Here is a 15,463-nt window from a genome sequence, read left to right as displayed (position 1 = left end):
GTCTGAATTTTGATCAGGTGACCATCGTGGGGATGGTGCAGCGGTCCTAAGAGTAAAAAATGGTCATAAGTCACTTTCTTGAGTGCTGTCATCACCTCGAACAGTCACTAAATGTCACTAAATGAACTGTTGTAACTCGAGGACCTCTTATATTAACAGTATATAGTCTATTTAGGCATTCAGGCAGAGCAGACATGTCAAACACAAGGCCCAGGGGCCAGATGCGGCCCGCGAAGCCATCCTGGAAACAGTGAGGGAACGGCCCCCACTGCCTTGGCCCTGGCCCAGGCCGGCCGGGAGCCAATGTACAGTTTTGTGGTGGCCATCTATGCTGAAACGCATTCAGTCTTAGCTCCACAAGGCCGTCTGGAAACAGTGAGGTACCAGTCCCTGCTGTGTCAGCCCCGCCCCCTGGGTGCATGCTGAGGAGGTGTCACCCTTTGTGAGGAATGAAGAAATGGACCATGCCTTGGCGCTTGCCCCGGTCCCACCCCCTCCTGCCAGAGACCCTCAGATCTGTCCCACACCTGCCCAGGCCCCCACAGGCACCCTTGACGTGAACGATGTAGAGCTGGCCATGCCCACCCAGTAGGCCACACCCACCCTGACCACATGCACCCGGCTCCCCCGAGGGCAACCACAATGTAGATGCAGCCCTCAATAAAATTAAGTTTGACACACCTGAGGCAAAGGGTTCATTACCTTTTTCTCATGTGAGCAAGCGTCACTAACTCCGATTGTTTTGGTTCCAGTTTATAGGTCCCCCATGAATGAGGACGTCGGCTGGGACACATCTGGAGATTTCAAAAGGACTCTCTTGGCCCTGCTTGATGTAAGCCAGCTTTTGGCAGATTTGTATCAATGACCTTGCAGTTGCCTTGTGTGATGTACTTGCAGAGAATTCGGGATCATGGTGTATGATTATTTAATTTGAGGTTTCATTTTAGGCTCATGTTTTTCTTCTTTTCAATCCTATCACAGGCCAAAAGAGATGAAAATCCAAAGGCGTATGAAGATGTAGCAAAGAGAGATGCGCAGGTAATCACAGTCTGGAAAAGAGCCAGCTGCAGGGTCCTGTAATTTTTTTTTTTAAAAAAAAAAATCTCCAAATTGTTAAAAGGCCCTTCTGCTTTTTAAAACTCAAATCCGAAGGCAGATATCCAGGCTTGAAAATGTTGTATTTATCTATATTAGAAGATCTAAGCTGGTTTTTCTCAATCTGAACAACTTTAAAATGTGTGGACTTCGACTCTTGAGATTCCCCAGCCGACATGCTGAGCTGGAGAAACTCTGACCTAGTGTGAAAAAGCCAGATGAACACAAGATGGCGACAAAGGTTTTCTGAATATCTTTGCTGCCCTCTAGTGGCTGTTTGCATTTAGCAGCCCAGACATGGTAGTCCAGGGTGTCTGTATTGCAACACTCATGTAAAAAGAAGAAAAAGGCTTTGGTTGTGCAGCGTTGGTGTCTCCATCTTGAATTTTTAACCTCCCCCTCTTTGTGGATACCACTGAGCATCCCATGTGTCTATCCAGCCCTCAGCTGTCCTAGAATTAGTTGGTGGGGGTCCTCAACTCTCTATATATTTATTTACTTGATTTTTATCCTGGCTTTATTACTGTATAGGTAATTCAAAGCAGTGAACATATCAAATACTTCTTCCTTCTTCTATTTTCTCCACAACCCTGTGGTGTGGGTTGAGCTGAGAGAGAGTGACAGGCCCAAAGTCATTCATCTGGCTTTCATGCCTAAGGTGGGACTAGAACCTAGTGTCTCCTCGGGACAGGTTCAAAGTCACCAGCCAGTGTTCATGCTTAAGGCGGGATTAGAACTCACAGTCTCCTGTTGATTGGCCCATAGTCATCCATCTGGCTTTCATACCTCAGGAGGCACTAGAATTCACGGTTTCCTGGTTTCTAGGCCAACATTTTAACCTCTACACCAGGGGTAGTCAACCTTGGCTCTTTTATGACTCGTGGATTTCAACTCCCAGAATGGGAGCTGGCTCAGGAATTCTGGGAATTGAAGTCCATGAGTCATAAAAGAGCCAAGGTTGCCTACCCCTGCTCTACACCAAAGTGGCTCTATTGTGTTTGAACCTGTTGGAATAGGATTTCTTCCTGCCCGCTCCAGTTATGTTGTCAAAAGCAAAATTCAACATTATATGGCCAGAAAAGTCTGGTTGACAGTCTATGTCAGTGATGGCAAACCTTTTAGAGACTGGGTGCCCAAACTGCAACCCAAAACCCACTTAGATATCGTCGGGTGCCTGGTGGGCGTGGGCCACTGGGTGGGCGTGGCTGCGATGGTAACGGCAGACTGGATGGGACTAAAAAGTGCAATCAATCAATTCCAACTATACGAGATCTTTTTTTTTCCCGCGAGAAGTTGAAACTGATTGATTGATTGAACCTGGGGGCGGAGGCCTAAAACGAAAAGGTTTTATAAAACCCAGCTGAAGGCCTAGGACTGGGGTGATGGCGCGTGCCCACAGAGAGGGCTCTGAGTGCCACCTGTGGCACGCGTGCCATAGGTTCGCCACCATGGGCCTATGTTGTTGAGATTTTCTCATTTATTTTTGACCTATTTTGCTTCGGCTAGTTAGGTGAAGGACAAACAGCCATGCAATCTGAGACTAGCCTTAGGAATTAATATTTGCTCTTAGAAATGTGTATTGTACTCCTAGCTACTTTCCTTCAGGATCAAAGGCAAGATCACCTGACCAATAACCAGCCAAGACACAGTGAGGGCCTTTTGTTTCATTTGTTGCAATAAGCAAGGAGAGAAGCTATCAAAGCTTGGTTCTTTCCAAAGTTCCCACCCAAAATATTCCATTCTTCATACAACCCTGTCCCAGCTGCCACCTCCCTTCTCATGCCCCACTGGCTGAGTTACTATGAGGTTACACTCTTCCTGACTGCCTCCTACATACTAAATCATACTTCACATGTACATTAAAATTAGGATATAATATATGCAAGGTGTGTCAAATAATATCAATCGGCTCATTAGGCATGCTAAGTTACCTATTTTGAGTTCTGGGTTATTTTATGGATTCTTAGAACAATAGATTCTTTCCTGTTTTTCAGTTTTAGCTTTGCTTTTCCTGTTTTCCACTTCAGTTAGCTTTCCTGTTATCCCATTCAGTTAATCTTCCCTGTCTAGCCATTTCGTCTTGCAGCTGTTTTTTGCAGCTTGTATTCTTCTATTTCCCACTTGGAAGACACAGCTAGTGTCTATCTCTTTATGCTACCTTTATGCTATTTCCTTGCTCCCGTCTATTGTAGTTTCATTGGCAAACTTGTTTGTCTACTCAGTAAGTTTCCAATGTACAGTAGATGACAGTCTCTGAAGATTCATCATATTGGTGCACACTTATCAAAATGTAAAATAAAATTCATAGTTTGGACATACAAGGGTGCTAATTTTTTGTAGGTGAACAGTATCATCACGTACAAGTAGATATAACCCTGTATACAACATTTCCATCAGTTAGTGATTGGGGTTTTTTTGATCAGGATTAGAATAACCTTCCTTTTGATCATGGACAAGCCCATCAAAAATTTCTTCCACTTAGACTTTTAAATTGTGGATGAGGTTTGCCAAGTTGTGCCTCTCTTGAAAAATCTGGTCTGAACTGAAATGGAAGCGAAATTGATGCTTGTGACTTCTGACAGTTTTTTTCCCCTCCCAGAATGAGTTGGCTTGTCTGCCAAATGAAGAGTCTTAGCAGCAGGATTTAATCTGATTATCTCGGAAAGCCTTGAGTACATAATTGGCATGATAATTGCCCAGGGTACTTTATTTGAAATATTATAGGGCAGTGTTTCCCAAACTTGACAATTTTAAGGCATGTGGACTTCAACTCCCAGAATTCCACAGCCAGCGTTGCTGGCTGTGGAATTCTGGGAGTTGAAGTCCTCATGCCTTAAAATTGTCAAGTTTGGGAAACACTGTTATAGGGGCCTAGCAAAAGAACAGCCATTTCTATGCTCCTTCCACTCCTGTTTTCTAGATCCTGTACAGTGCTGGCGAGAAGAGGTGGGGAACGGATGAAACCAAATTCATTGAGGTTCTAAGCACCAGCAGCGTCGCTCAACTCAGACTCAGTAAGAAACGGATTATCTTCTGCGTTAAAATAAAACCGAGGCACATTGAGCTGTTCTTGCATGATTATGGTGATCTTATGGTGGTGCAGTGGTTAGCATGCAGTATTGCAGGCAAAAGCTCTGCATTCCATTGCCAGCAGTTCGATCCTGACCGGCTCAAGGTTGACTCAGCCTTCCATCCTTCTGAGGTTGGCAAAATGAGGACCCAGATTGTTGGGGGTCAAGATGCTGACTCTGGAAATCTCTCAGAGAGCGCCATATAATACTATGGAGTGGTATATAAGTCTAAGACAGTGGTTCTCAACCTGTGGGTCGGGACCCCATTTGGAGTCAAACAACCATTTCACGGGGGCGCCAAACAACGCAGTCCGCCATTTTTTCCCCTTTTCCTTGGCTGTGCTACTCCCTTTTATTCTATTGGCTTTTGAAAGCCAATAGAATAGACTCTCTTGAATAGAGTCTAATTCTATTGGCTTTCTAGGAATTGTCCAGGCTGTCTCTGCTCTGCTGAGCCCGCCAAAAGTCCTTCTGCAAACGGTGCTGTAAAGTAGTCCTCGACTTACGACCGGTTGAGTAGTCCTCGACTTACGACCGGTTGGGGGGGGTCGCGGCATTAGGTTGAGAACCACTGGTCTAAGAGCTATTGTTATTTCCTTCCTTCCTTCCTTTTCCTCCAAAAATTTAAAAAGATAGATAGTCCCCGACTTACAACCACGATTAAGCCCAGAATTTATGTTGCTAAGCGAGACATTTCCTAAGTGAGTTTTGCCCCATTTTATCACCTTTCTTGCCACAGTCGTTAAGTGGATCAGTGCAGTTGTTAAGTTAGTAACACAGTTGTCAAGTGAATCTGGCTTCCCAACTGACTTTGATTGTCAGAAGGTTGCAAAAGGGGATCACGTCACCCCGGGACACTGTGACCGTCATAAATATGAACTAGTTGCGAAGTGTTTAAATTTTGATCACGTGACCCTGGGGATGCCCCAACAGTCACAAAGTGTGAAAAATTAGATTTTTTTCAGTGCCGTTGTAACTTTAAACGTTCACAGAACGAATTGTTGTAAGTCGAAAACTATTTCTGTTGGCATGCAACAAGTTTCTTTTTGTTAGATGTGCTTGCTATTGTAATATCCTAAGAAAGACAGACTAGAAACTTTTTTTTAAAAAAAAAAGCAAGCATGGAAAATAGGATTTCAGGCTGTTACAAATTATATATTGTAAAAGAGGGGGAGCTTGTAGAGGCAGAAGTAAAAATGCTCCAGGATTTTTGTTCAGGCATCTTAAAATATGTAGGGGGGCAGCTTACCCCACTGACATTGTTCTCCTTTGTCCTCTCTTAAGCATTTGAGGAGTACCAAAAGCTTACTGGACACCGGATGGAGGACAGTGTCCTGAACGAAACATCGGGCGATTTTGCCGAACTTCTTTTGGCCGTCGGTAAGGGAAGCATGTGATGATCTTGCGAGCGTGTATGTGTGTGTATTTATACACTATTCTTCTGAACCTTCTAAATCTCATGGAGGGTTGATCTCTTTCTATATATACAATGCATCTGTGTGTGTGTATGTATGTATGTATTTGTGTGTGTGTGTTTGTGTGTGTGTGTTATTGGATCAATTGCCAAAATTAATGCCTATAACTGTCAAGGTTCCGACTGATGATCTCAACAAAGTAAGCACAGCTGACACATTCCAATCTCTAATGCAGGTGTAGGCAACCTTGGCTCTTTTATGACTCGTGGACTTCAACTCCCAGAATTCCTGAGCCAGCATGGCTCAGCTTGGAAACCTCTCCCTTTCCCCTCAGGAACTCTGGGAGTTGAAGTCCACGAGTCATAAAAGAGCCAAGGTTGCCTACCCCTGCTCTAATGCAAAACGTTATTGAGCACACCATATCGACACAGATGAATAGAAAACCAGCTCTGACAATTTGGCATCAGAATGATATATTAAAAGCATAGAAACTCCCTTCTCCCCCTGACAGTGCAGGTCACATTGTCCAATTAATCTTCAGATAATTGTTGTGAGAAAAAAGTCTCTGCTTGCAATAAACAATTCTGGAATAACCTTGATTCCCATGCAAATAAACACCTGCGGCTCACATTCCATTCACCCTCCTCCCCCCTGGGTCTGTAGACAAGCTAAGAAAAAACATGGCTGTATCAGCATCGGGGTTCTTTGAAGCTTGACGACAGCATTTTATTGTGCTTTGATTTTTGCTTAGCAGGATAAGTTGGTTCTCTAATTCAACCCCCAGGACAGGGCCCACTACTGGGCCTTGAGCCTTTCGGAACCGGGCCGCAGAGGTAATGTGTGAGTGCCCGTGAACACCCTTGCTTATGCAAGCAGAGGGCGTGCAAGTGTGTGCACACTCCATTTGCACGAGCAGCGGGCAAGTGTGCTTGCTGCTTGCGTAAATGGAGGGGCGCACATGTGCACACTGGCCCGCCATTCTCGTGGAAGCATCTTCCCCCACACACTGGTACGCAAAACCGGAAAGATTGGAGAACTCTGCTCTAATTCGCTATTAAACAAGGGCAAAGCGTAGGAAATGGCCCAATTACAAGCCTGATATTCATTAGGATATTTTGAGTTTCGAATCCTTTTAAAAAGTCTTGGTTTTGATATTTTTGGGCATCTGTGGCTGTACATAAATATAGTGGAAGAAGTGAGTGCCACTTTCCCTATTCCTGCAAAGCCCTTGGTTTGCCCCCAAAACTGAGGGTTTTATACCTCAAAATAGATTTCCATCCCTCCTGTTAAGGCTTATTTAGCAATATTTTGTCCTCACCTGCTCTTATTTTGAGCGTTTTTAGTGGGAAAGCAGACTGTAGATTTCATCTTAAACCATATAAAGCAGCTAAAGAGGATACATTTTTTACCCTCATCCCACCCCAAAATATAATTTCCAATTTGCCCCCAAAAGGTCAATTACACTTTGATAGATGCTTTTGCTCTTTATCTGAGGAAAGTCTGCCCAAACCACTCTGCCAATGTAAATATTAAGCTATGCACAAGAGGGTTGTAATAAGGAAACCGTGCAAATGATAGCAATCAAGTACCGAGCCCTCAGGTTAATATTTTATTTATTTATGCACTTCCCACTTCTTGTCCGTGCATTTAATCTGTGGGTTGATTTGCAAATGCTTAAACAATTTACCGGGATATTTTCTGCTTTGTATTCCAATCCTGTTCAAAATATAGCCAGACGGTATAAAAGGCTTATTTTCAATTCTATTTTTTCCTCTCTTTTCATAGTGAAATGTATAAATAACACCCCTGCCTTCTTTGCTGAAAAAGTGCACAAATCCATAAAGGTAAGAAGTGTATGAGGTTGTTTTTCCCAAAGCCAGATTGTAAAGGATCACCAACCATGCTGCCCAGTAGTGCCTACAATACTAGCTTCCAGTTATTTACAATTTCAAACGAGGTTCTCTCTAGGTGAGGTTGAAACCTGCAGATTGGTTGTTCTCCCAACAAATTATAGCCTTCTGCTTGATTCAGCAGACAATCACCTTGAGATAAACCAAGATCACCATGTAAACGCAGAGGGTTGGGTGGTTTGTTTGTTTTTTTGGTCTGGAAAACAAAAAAAGATTGGAGAGAAAATATGATAAGGGGTCTGGATACTAAGTCATATGATGAACAGTTGAGGGAACTGGGTATGCCTAGTTTAATGAAGAGAAGGACAACACTGATAGCAGTGTTCCAATATCTCAGGGGTTGCCACAAAGAAGAGGGAGTCAAGCTATTCTCCAAAGCGCCTGAAGGCAACGGATGGAAACTAATCAAGGAGAGAAGCAACCTAGAACTAAGGAGAAACTTCCTGACAGTTACAACAATTAACCAGTGGAATAACCTGCCTCCAGAAGAGGTGAATGCTCCAACACTGGAAGTTTTTAAGAAGAGACTGGATGGCCATTTGTCTGAAATGGTATAGGGTTTCCTTAGGGTTTCCTGCCTGAGCAGGGGGTTGGACCAGATGACCTCCAAGGGCCCTTCCAACTTTATTATTATTATTATTTAGAACTAAGGAGAAACTTCTTGACAGTGAGAACAATTAATCAATGGAATGACTTGCCTCCAGAAGTTGTGGGTACTCCATCACTGGAGGTTTTCAAGAAGAGACTGGATAGCCTTTTGTCTAGAATGGTATAGAGGCTTCTGCTTAAGCAGAGGGTTGGACTAGAAGACCTCCAAGGTCCCATCCAAACCTGGGGATTCCTGGAAAAAACCTGCTTGAATGCTTCAGCATTTGGTAGAAGCCACAATAATGCCACACACATCATGGTCTTATTGCACAAAGGATCATTTGTAGAGGATCATTATGTTCATGAAGTCATTTTAACCCCATTTCCTGTTGATGTAAACAGATAGTAATAATAAAAAGGAGAAGAATTAGAATAGATGGATTAGGGAAATTATTCTGCCGCTGAGATCAGGCCCTGTATTTAACCTGGTCAGTTAGTCCTATTGCATTTGTGCAATATGTTAAACTTGGTCAGCATTAAATCATAGTTAGATAATAATAATAATAATAATAATAATAATAATAATAGTAATAATAATAGTAATAGTAATAGTAAAGTTAGAAGGGACCTTAGAGGTCTTCTAGTCCAACCCCCTGCTCAACAGGAAACCCTATACCATTTTGGACAAATGGCTGTCCAGTCTCTTCTTAAAAACTTCCAGTGTTGGAGCATTCACCACTTCTGGAGGCAGGTTGTTCCACTGGTTAATTGTTCTAACTGTCAGGAAGTTTCTCCTTAGTTCTAGGTTGTTTCTCTCCTTGATTAGTTTCCATCTGTTGCTTCTTCTCCTGCCCTCAGGCTCCTTGGAGAATAGCTTGATTCCCTCTTCTTTGTGGCAGCCCCTGAGATATTGGAACACTGCTATCATGTCCCCCCTGGTCCTTTTCTTCATTAAACTAGAGTTTAGATTACTTGATTGGTTGAATTGTACACATCCAGAAAATAAGTTTATTCAGTCACTAGGGTAAGTACAGCATATAAATAGAGCCACGATGAAGAGGTCTCATGTGTCTATCATATGCTAATACAGCTAGTCCTCATTTAACGACTGTCTTTACAATGATCTTTGGCAGTTAACAACGGTAATGAAAAAGTAACTTTGCAACCCATCTCAGGTTTATGATCTTCGCGGGTCTATAAATAGTAAGAAAGCTGAAGTAAGGATGTAAGCACAGTAAGGATTTTACTTAGCAACCGCTTAGCTTAATGACCAAGTTGTAGTCCAACAACTATGGAAGGCAGCTTTTGAACCATTATAGATAAAACCGGGCATAAATACTTAGATATTATCCAAAGCACATTTTTCTTGCTCACCTATTAGGGATCCCCAGTTTTAAAATACTGATTAAATGCCATAACTCTTTGAGTTCTAAAAACTGATCTGCTCATGTTTTGAATATTTAAAGCTGTGTGGGTCTCTGGTGTAAAAATGTGTGTGCTTATGGACTCTGCCTTTTTGAAAGCAGAGTTTATAAATCTCAGTTAAAAACTCATCCTTTAATGAGGGTTTTTTCTCTCTATCTCCCTTGTTTCTAGGGACCTGGAACTGATGAAATCACATTGAGCAGAATTCTAGTATCCAGGTCAGAAATTGATCTTCTGGATATTCGCGAGGAATATAAGAAACTCTACGGAGAGTCTCTGTATTCTGCTATTAGTGTGAGTACTTTCAGTTCACTTTTCAGGGACTCTCCAAATTTCTAGGTGTCGATGATCAGATTGTAAGCAGAAATGGCAAACTGCAAGGCAGGATGCTGGAGTGTTTTGGCTTATTGTGAAGATTTTAAACATGGTGTATTTGTGGCTGACTGAAAAAGTGCCCCCCAAGCCACAGTTAAGACACCTGCCTGCCCACCTGGCGGCGCTCTTCCTCCTGTCCGAGGTTTCCATTGTTGTGAGCATTTCTGTTGAGGATTGGCAGCGGGGTGGGGTGGGGGTGTTTGGTTTTTATTCCCCCCGTCTGCTGGGTGGTTGCAGCAGGTTTTGGTCACTTCACATGACCCTGAGACACTGTGACCTTCATAAATATGAATCAGTTGCCAAGCATCTGAATGTAAATCACAAGACCCTGGAGAGGCTGCAACATTCCAGCTGATCGGCGTTTCTTCTGGGCTCAGCAGAAGCGCCAGGATCAGTGCTGTTTTCCAGATGATTGGTGCTTCTTCAGGGCTCAGCAGAAGCACCAGGATCAGCGCAGAGCTCTAGCTGGAGCCTGGCGCTGATCCTGAGCCCTGACAGCCCCGAAGAAGCGCCAATCATCTGGAAAGCAGCACTGATCCTGGCACTTCTGCTGAGCCCTGACAGCCCTGCAGCTCCAGCCATCTCTCACTCAGGCTTGTGCGGTGCTGCCGCCAATTCAGCTCATTCCCCTCCCCCCGCTACCACTTTTCTAGGATGGTTGTGTACCACCTGCCAGATGCCAATGTACCACAGGTGGTACCTACCACTGGTTGAAAAGCCCTGGTATAGGGGGTACGTTGCTCAATAGTAGTAACTGTGAGAGGGACTTTGGAGTCCTAGTGGACGATCACTTAGATAGGAGCCAGCAGTGTGCTGCAGCTGCCAAAAAGGCCAACATAATGCTAGGCTGCATTAACAGAGGGATAGAATCAAGATCACGTGAAGTGTTAATACCACTTTACAATGCCTTGGTAAGGCCACACTTGGTATACTGCATCCAGTTTTGGTCACCGTGATGTAAAAAAGATGTTGAGACTTTAGAAGGAGTACAGAGAAGAGCAACAAAGATGATCAGGGGACTGGAGGCTAAAACATATAAGGAACGGTTGCTGGAATTATGTATGTCCAGTTTAATGAAGAGAAGGACGAGGGGGGACATGATAGCAGTGTTCCAATATCTCAGGGGCTGCCACAAAGAAGAGGGAGTGAAGCTATTTTCCAAAGTGCCTGAAGGCAGGACAAGAGCAATGGATAGAAACTAATCAAGGAGAGAAGCAACCTAGAACTAAGGAGAAACTTCCTGACAGTGAGAACAATTAATCAGTGGAACAGCCTGCCTCCAGAAGCGGTGAATGCTCCAACACTGGAAGTTTTTAAGAAGAGACTGGACAGTCATTTGTCTGATATGGTATAGTGTTTCCTGCCTGAGCAGGGGGTTGGACTAGATGACCTCCAAGGTCTCTTCTAACTTTACTACTACTACTACTACTACTACTGCTACTACTACTACTATTATTATTATAGAATACAAGATAGTTATATTCAAACGGTTGAAGTGAGCAAGCAGGTTCCAACTGCTCTTCTCCTCAGACACAATCTCTTAAAGGGATGCTAGCCACAAAATATTCTGCTGACTCATTCTCTATATATCATTCTCTATATATCACTTCTTCCCGTCAGCTACTAAATCATAATTACCTTGACATGACTGACTGCCGGGACACTGCAGTGCCCCCCCTTCTCCCGCCATCCCATCCCACGGGGTCCCCACAGGGCTTGGCCCCTACTCCCCACATGCATGGCTGCCTCCTGAAAGTAGCCACCATTTTCAGCACACCCATAATTCCTTGCAGTCATGCCAAAATTAGGGCTGCTTCTACAAGTCTGCTGTGTAGCTCAGGGATAAACAGCTTCCTTCTGTTTCCCTAACGCAGTCTTCATCCCTGGTTTGTTAATCCAGGCTTTGTGTATTAGTGCAAATGAAACTTGTTCACACTGAAGCAGGTTGATTTTGCTAAGCTTTGGTTTACTCCCCTGTTTACAAATCCCAAGCACAACACTCTACAAAGTAAATTAAGCTGCAAGGAAGCAAACCACATTATGGCTTAACCCACAGTGTTTCTCAACCTTGACCATTTTAAGGCATGTAGACTTCAACTCCCAGAATTCCACAGCCAGCAATGCTGGCTGTGGAATTCTGGGAGTTGGTCCACATGCCTTAAAATGGTCAAGGTTGAGAAACACTGGATGTGATAGGAGCTGAGGGGGCTGCAAATGTGTTCAGCGGGCGTAGTTGGAACTTGATCATTGCAATGCCTCTCCGAATGAAAAAAGGAATTTCTGAATTCTGCATTGTGAGAGTTAATAATATCAATTGACAAACGATAAGTTCTCTCTCTCTCTCTCTCTCTCTCTCTCTCTCTCTCTCTCTCTCTCTCTCTCTCTCTCTCTCTCTCTCTCTCTCTCTCTCTCTCTCTCTCTCTCTTTCACTGTATGAGTTCTGAGCATTATGGAACAAGATGTAGCTTGCTCCAGATTTCAGAATTCCTCTTACACAGAAGGATTTTGTGCTAGTGTTCTGACAAGGCTGTGAGCTACTGAGTTGTGTAAGACAGACAACCCCAAAGTTTGTGCCAGGAGAGACAGAGAAATCACGCAAACATGATAGCAGTGTTCCAGTTTCTGAGGGGCTGCCACAAAGCAGCGGGGGCCAGGTTGTTCACCAAAGCACCTGAAGGCAAGACAAGAAACAATGGTTGGAAACTGACCAAAGAAAGAAGTAACCTGGAATTAAGGAGAAACTTCCTGACAGTGAGGACAATCAACCGGTGGAACAGCTTGCCTCCAGAAATCGTGGGCACTCCATCACTGGAGGTTTTTAAGAAGAGGTTAGACAGTCACTTGTCTGAGATGGTATAGATTCTCCTGCTTGAGCAGGGGGCTGGACTAGAAGACCTCCAAGGTTCCTTCCAACTCTATTCTATTTTATTTGGGAGCACTTTTAAAATATTGACTTGAGCTAACAATCGATGTAATTTCAGACAGTTTCTGCTTTCATCCCCGTGACTGGCATTCTTATCAAACAGGTTCAACCCTCTGCAGGTTTGAAAAGATCATTGAAATTGGGCAGGTGCTCCGTTGATTGGTGCTTGTTCCAAATGGGAAATCAAATTTTAAACAACCAGAGGGGGGGGGGGGAAGAAAGCAACCTAAAACTACTCAAATAAAATCAGAGTGCTGATTAAAAGTTTGCAATCAATCTCCGAGGCAAGGAAAATGAGACTAGTCTGTGTAATTATGGGAGGGCTGTAAGCTGCTTGAAAATAATGTTACCGTTCATCTTTTTCTTGCAGTCGGATACTTCTGGGGATTATCGGCGTACTATGCTGAAGATTTGTGGTGGGGACGACTGATGAGGCCAACTCAGACTGACTGCTCCAGTTTCCAGTTGCTTTCACCAGTTCATAGAGCTTTTAGATATTTAAGCAAGTGTGAGAATTGCCACTCCTCTCTTCAGTTATTTTTTTTAATTAGGTATCATAACAAACAGATGTTTACTTTCCTACACACAGTATCTTCAGGCTCTTGATGACACTGATTTTATCCCACACTGTGAATTTGGAGTGAAATCTGCACTCCAAATTGCAGAAGCCAATACTGTATTCTGCCAGAAATTAATGAACCCTGCAAACTTGGAAGCTGGAAGCGGTTAAGATACAACACAGTGTTTCGTGCGCGTCCAGCGACTGTCTAGGAACAACTGTGTTTGAGCTGAGTTTTTCTTTTGCTAGTCTTGAATTGCTCTTGTGTTCTTTTGGCTGTCCAAAAGGGGGTTACTGTATCTTGCATGCAACGCACAGCTACCTCAAAAGTGCTTTATTTGTATTAAAGATCTGAAGTGCCTTAGGAAAGGAGATAAAATGCATAGGGTTGCTTAAGAAATAATTTGAAAAAAATGCTATGGACCACACAGGAACATGAATTTAGAACCTGCCAGCAACTGTTTAAAGCAGCTGCATTGATGTCGCTGCTTTAAAGTTGCAGTCAAGTTCTAGGTTTGTCTTCCTGCAATCTCTGGAACATCTTTTTGAAACCAGATCATAAAGAGACTGACTAAAGTAGCATCTCTGGCCCATTTTTCTTACCCTTAGCGAGCTCAAAATTAAATGGTAAAAGTTTCCTTTTAAAACAAAGAATAAAAATAGCCAAAACTTTACCCAAAAGAACATGCAAGATATCAATGCTAACATTGCCATTTTTGCTTGCCATGTTATTTTATTGAAACTATAATGCAGGGGTGTCAAACTGCCGGCCCGCTGGCCAGTTGCATCATGCGGAGGCTGTGCACCCCCCCCCAGCTCCAGCAATGCAAAACAAGTCACGAAACGTCGTGATACGTCACGTGAGGCGGTGAGTTTGACACCCGTGCTATAATGCAAAGACATTGTGATGGTGGCCAACACCTGAAATAACCAGTAACTTATGATACACTTGAAAACACACATTCATAGTGGAGAGAAGACATTGTTGCCCTAATTTTGGCTACTACTGGGAGGAAGTCCTGGTTTTAGTCTATACCAGTGGTGGCGAACCTATGGCACGGGTGCCAGAGGTGGCACTCAGAGCCCTCTCTGTGGGCACGTGCGCCGTCACCCCAGTCCTAGGCCTTCAGCTGGGTTTTATAAAACCTTTTCGCTTTAGGCCTCCGCCGCCGTCTGCAAAAAAAAAAAAAGGTTCAATCTATCCGTCAATTTCAACTTCTCGCGGGAAAAAAAGAGATCTTGCAAAGTTGGATTAAACGGTAAAAGTTTCCTTTTAAAACCGTCTGCCATTACTACCACAGCCACGCCCAGCCAATGGGCCATGCCCACCCAATGGGCACACCCACCCAGCACCCAATGATGCATAAGTGGGTTTTGGATTGCAGTTTGGGCACTCGATGTCTAAAAGGTTCGCCATCACTGGTCTATACGGCATCTCTGGGTTAAATTAATGCGGTGTTGAAAAGTTGCTTGGGTTGTGTTTTTCTTCCCTTTAGAAAGAGCTCTCTGTAGTTGCTGTCTTAGGCTCAGAATGTTTGAGGATTTCTCTTAGTTGCTTTGAACTGACTCCATTGTGGGAAGCGGCAAAGGATGGGCTGCAGCCATGTGGCTGCTTTCATCTTGGCATCACTCTGACACCTCCCTTGGCGGGCTGCCCTTTCTACTGGGACAGGCCAACTGGGGGAGTTTTTCTCATGACATCCTTTCCTGGGATTGAATAAGAGAATGAGGAGCCAGCCTGGCTGCAGATTGCAGGGAAGATAAGGCTGCAATGGAGATGAAATGGTCCACGCCTACCTTGGCTCATCAAAACGAGCACATCCTGCTGACTACGGGAAAGCCCTCACAGATTCTTCTTTGAAATAAAAATTGGAAAGCAAATCTTGTTGCCTGGAATGGAATAAAAACTAGTAGAAGCAAATGCAGAACTTCTTTTTCTGTGCCTTGCAGGTAGTCCTCGACTTATAGTCATAAACTGAGCCCAAACGTTCTATTGCTATGCGAGTCAGTTCATTGGGTGGAAACCAATCAAGGAAAGAAGCAGCCTAAAACTAAGGAGAATATTCCTGACAGGGAGCACAATTAACCAGTGGAACAACCTG

General features: G+C 43.7%; 1 protein-coding gene across 1 annotated transcript in view; it reads left to right on the top strand.

The window, feature by feature from the left end:
* Positions 1–13,940, top strand: part of ANXA3 (annexin A3) — a 38,542-nt gene extending 24,602 nt beyond the window's left edge. The window contains exons 7-13 of the mRNA XM_039318718.1: positions 753–832; positions 982–1,038; positions 4,016–4,109; positions 5,451–5,546; positions 7,367–7,425; positions 9,676–9,798; positions 13,173–13,940. Of these exons, the coding sequence (XP_039174652.1) occupies positions 753–832; positions 982–1,038; positions 4,016–4,109; positions 5,451–5,546; positions 7,367–7,425; positions 9,676–9,798; positions 13,173–13,232 (569 nt within the window). The 3' untranslated portion in view covers positions 13,233–13,940. The remainder of the gene's footprint in view (positions 1–752; positions 833–981; positions 1,039–4,015; positions 4,110–5,450; positions 5,547–7,366; positions 7,426–9,675; positions 9,799–13,172) is intronic.
* Positions 13,941–15,463: the final 1,523 nt, after the last annotated feature.

Source organism: Crotalus tigris, unplaced genomic scaffold (assembly GCF_016545835.1).
Source record: "Crotalus tigris isolate CLP2741 ecotype Arizona unplaced genomic scaffold, ASM1654583v1 scf7180000021465.51407817327:1047546, whole genome shotgun sequence".
NCBI lineage: Eukaryota > Metazoa > Chordata > Lepidosauria > Squamata > Viperidae > Crotalus > Crotalus tigris.
This window is presented reverse-complemented; position numbering and strand designations above follow the sequence as displayed.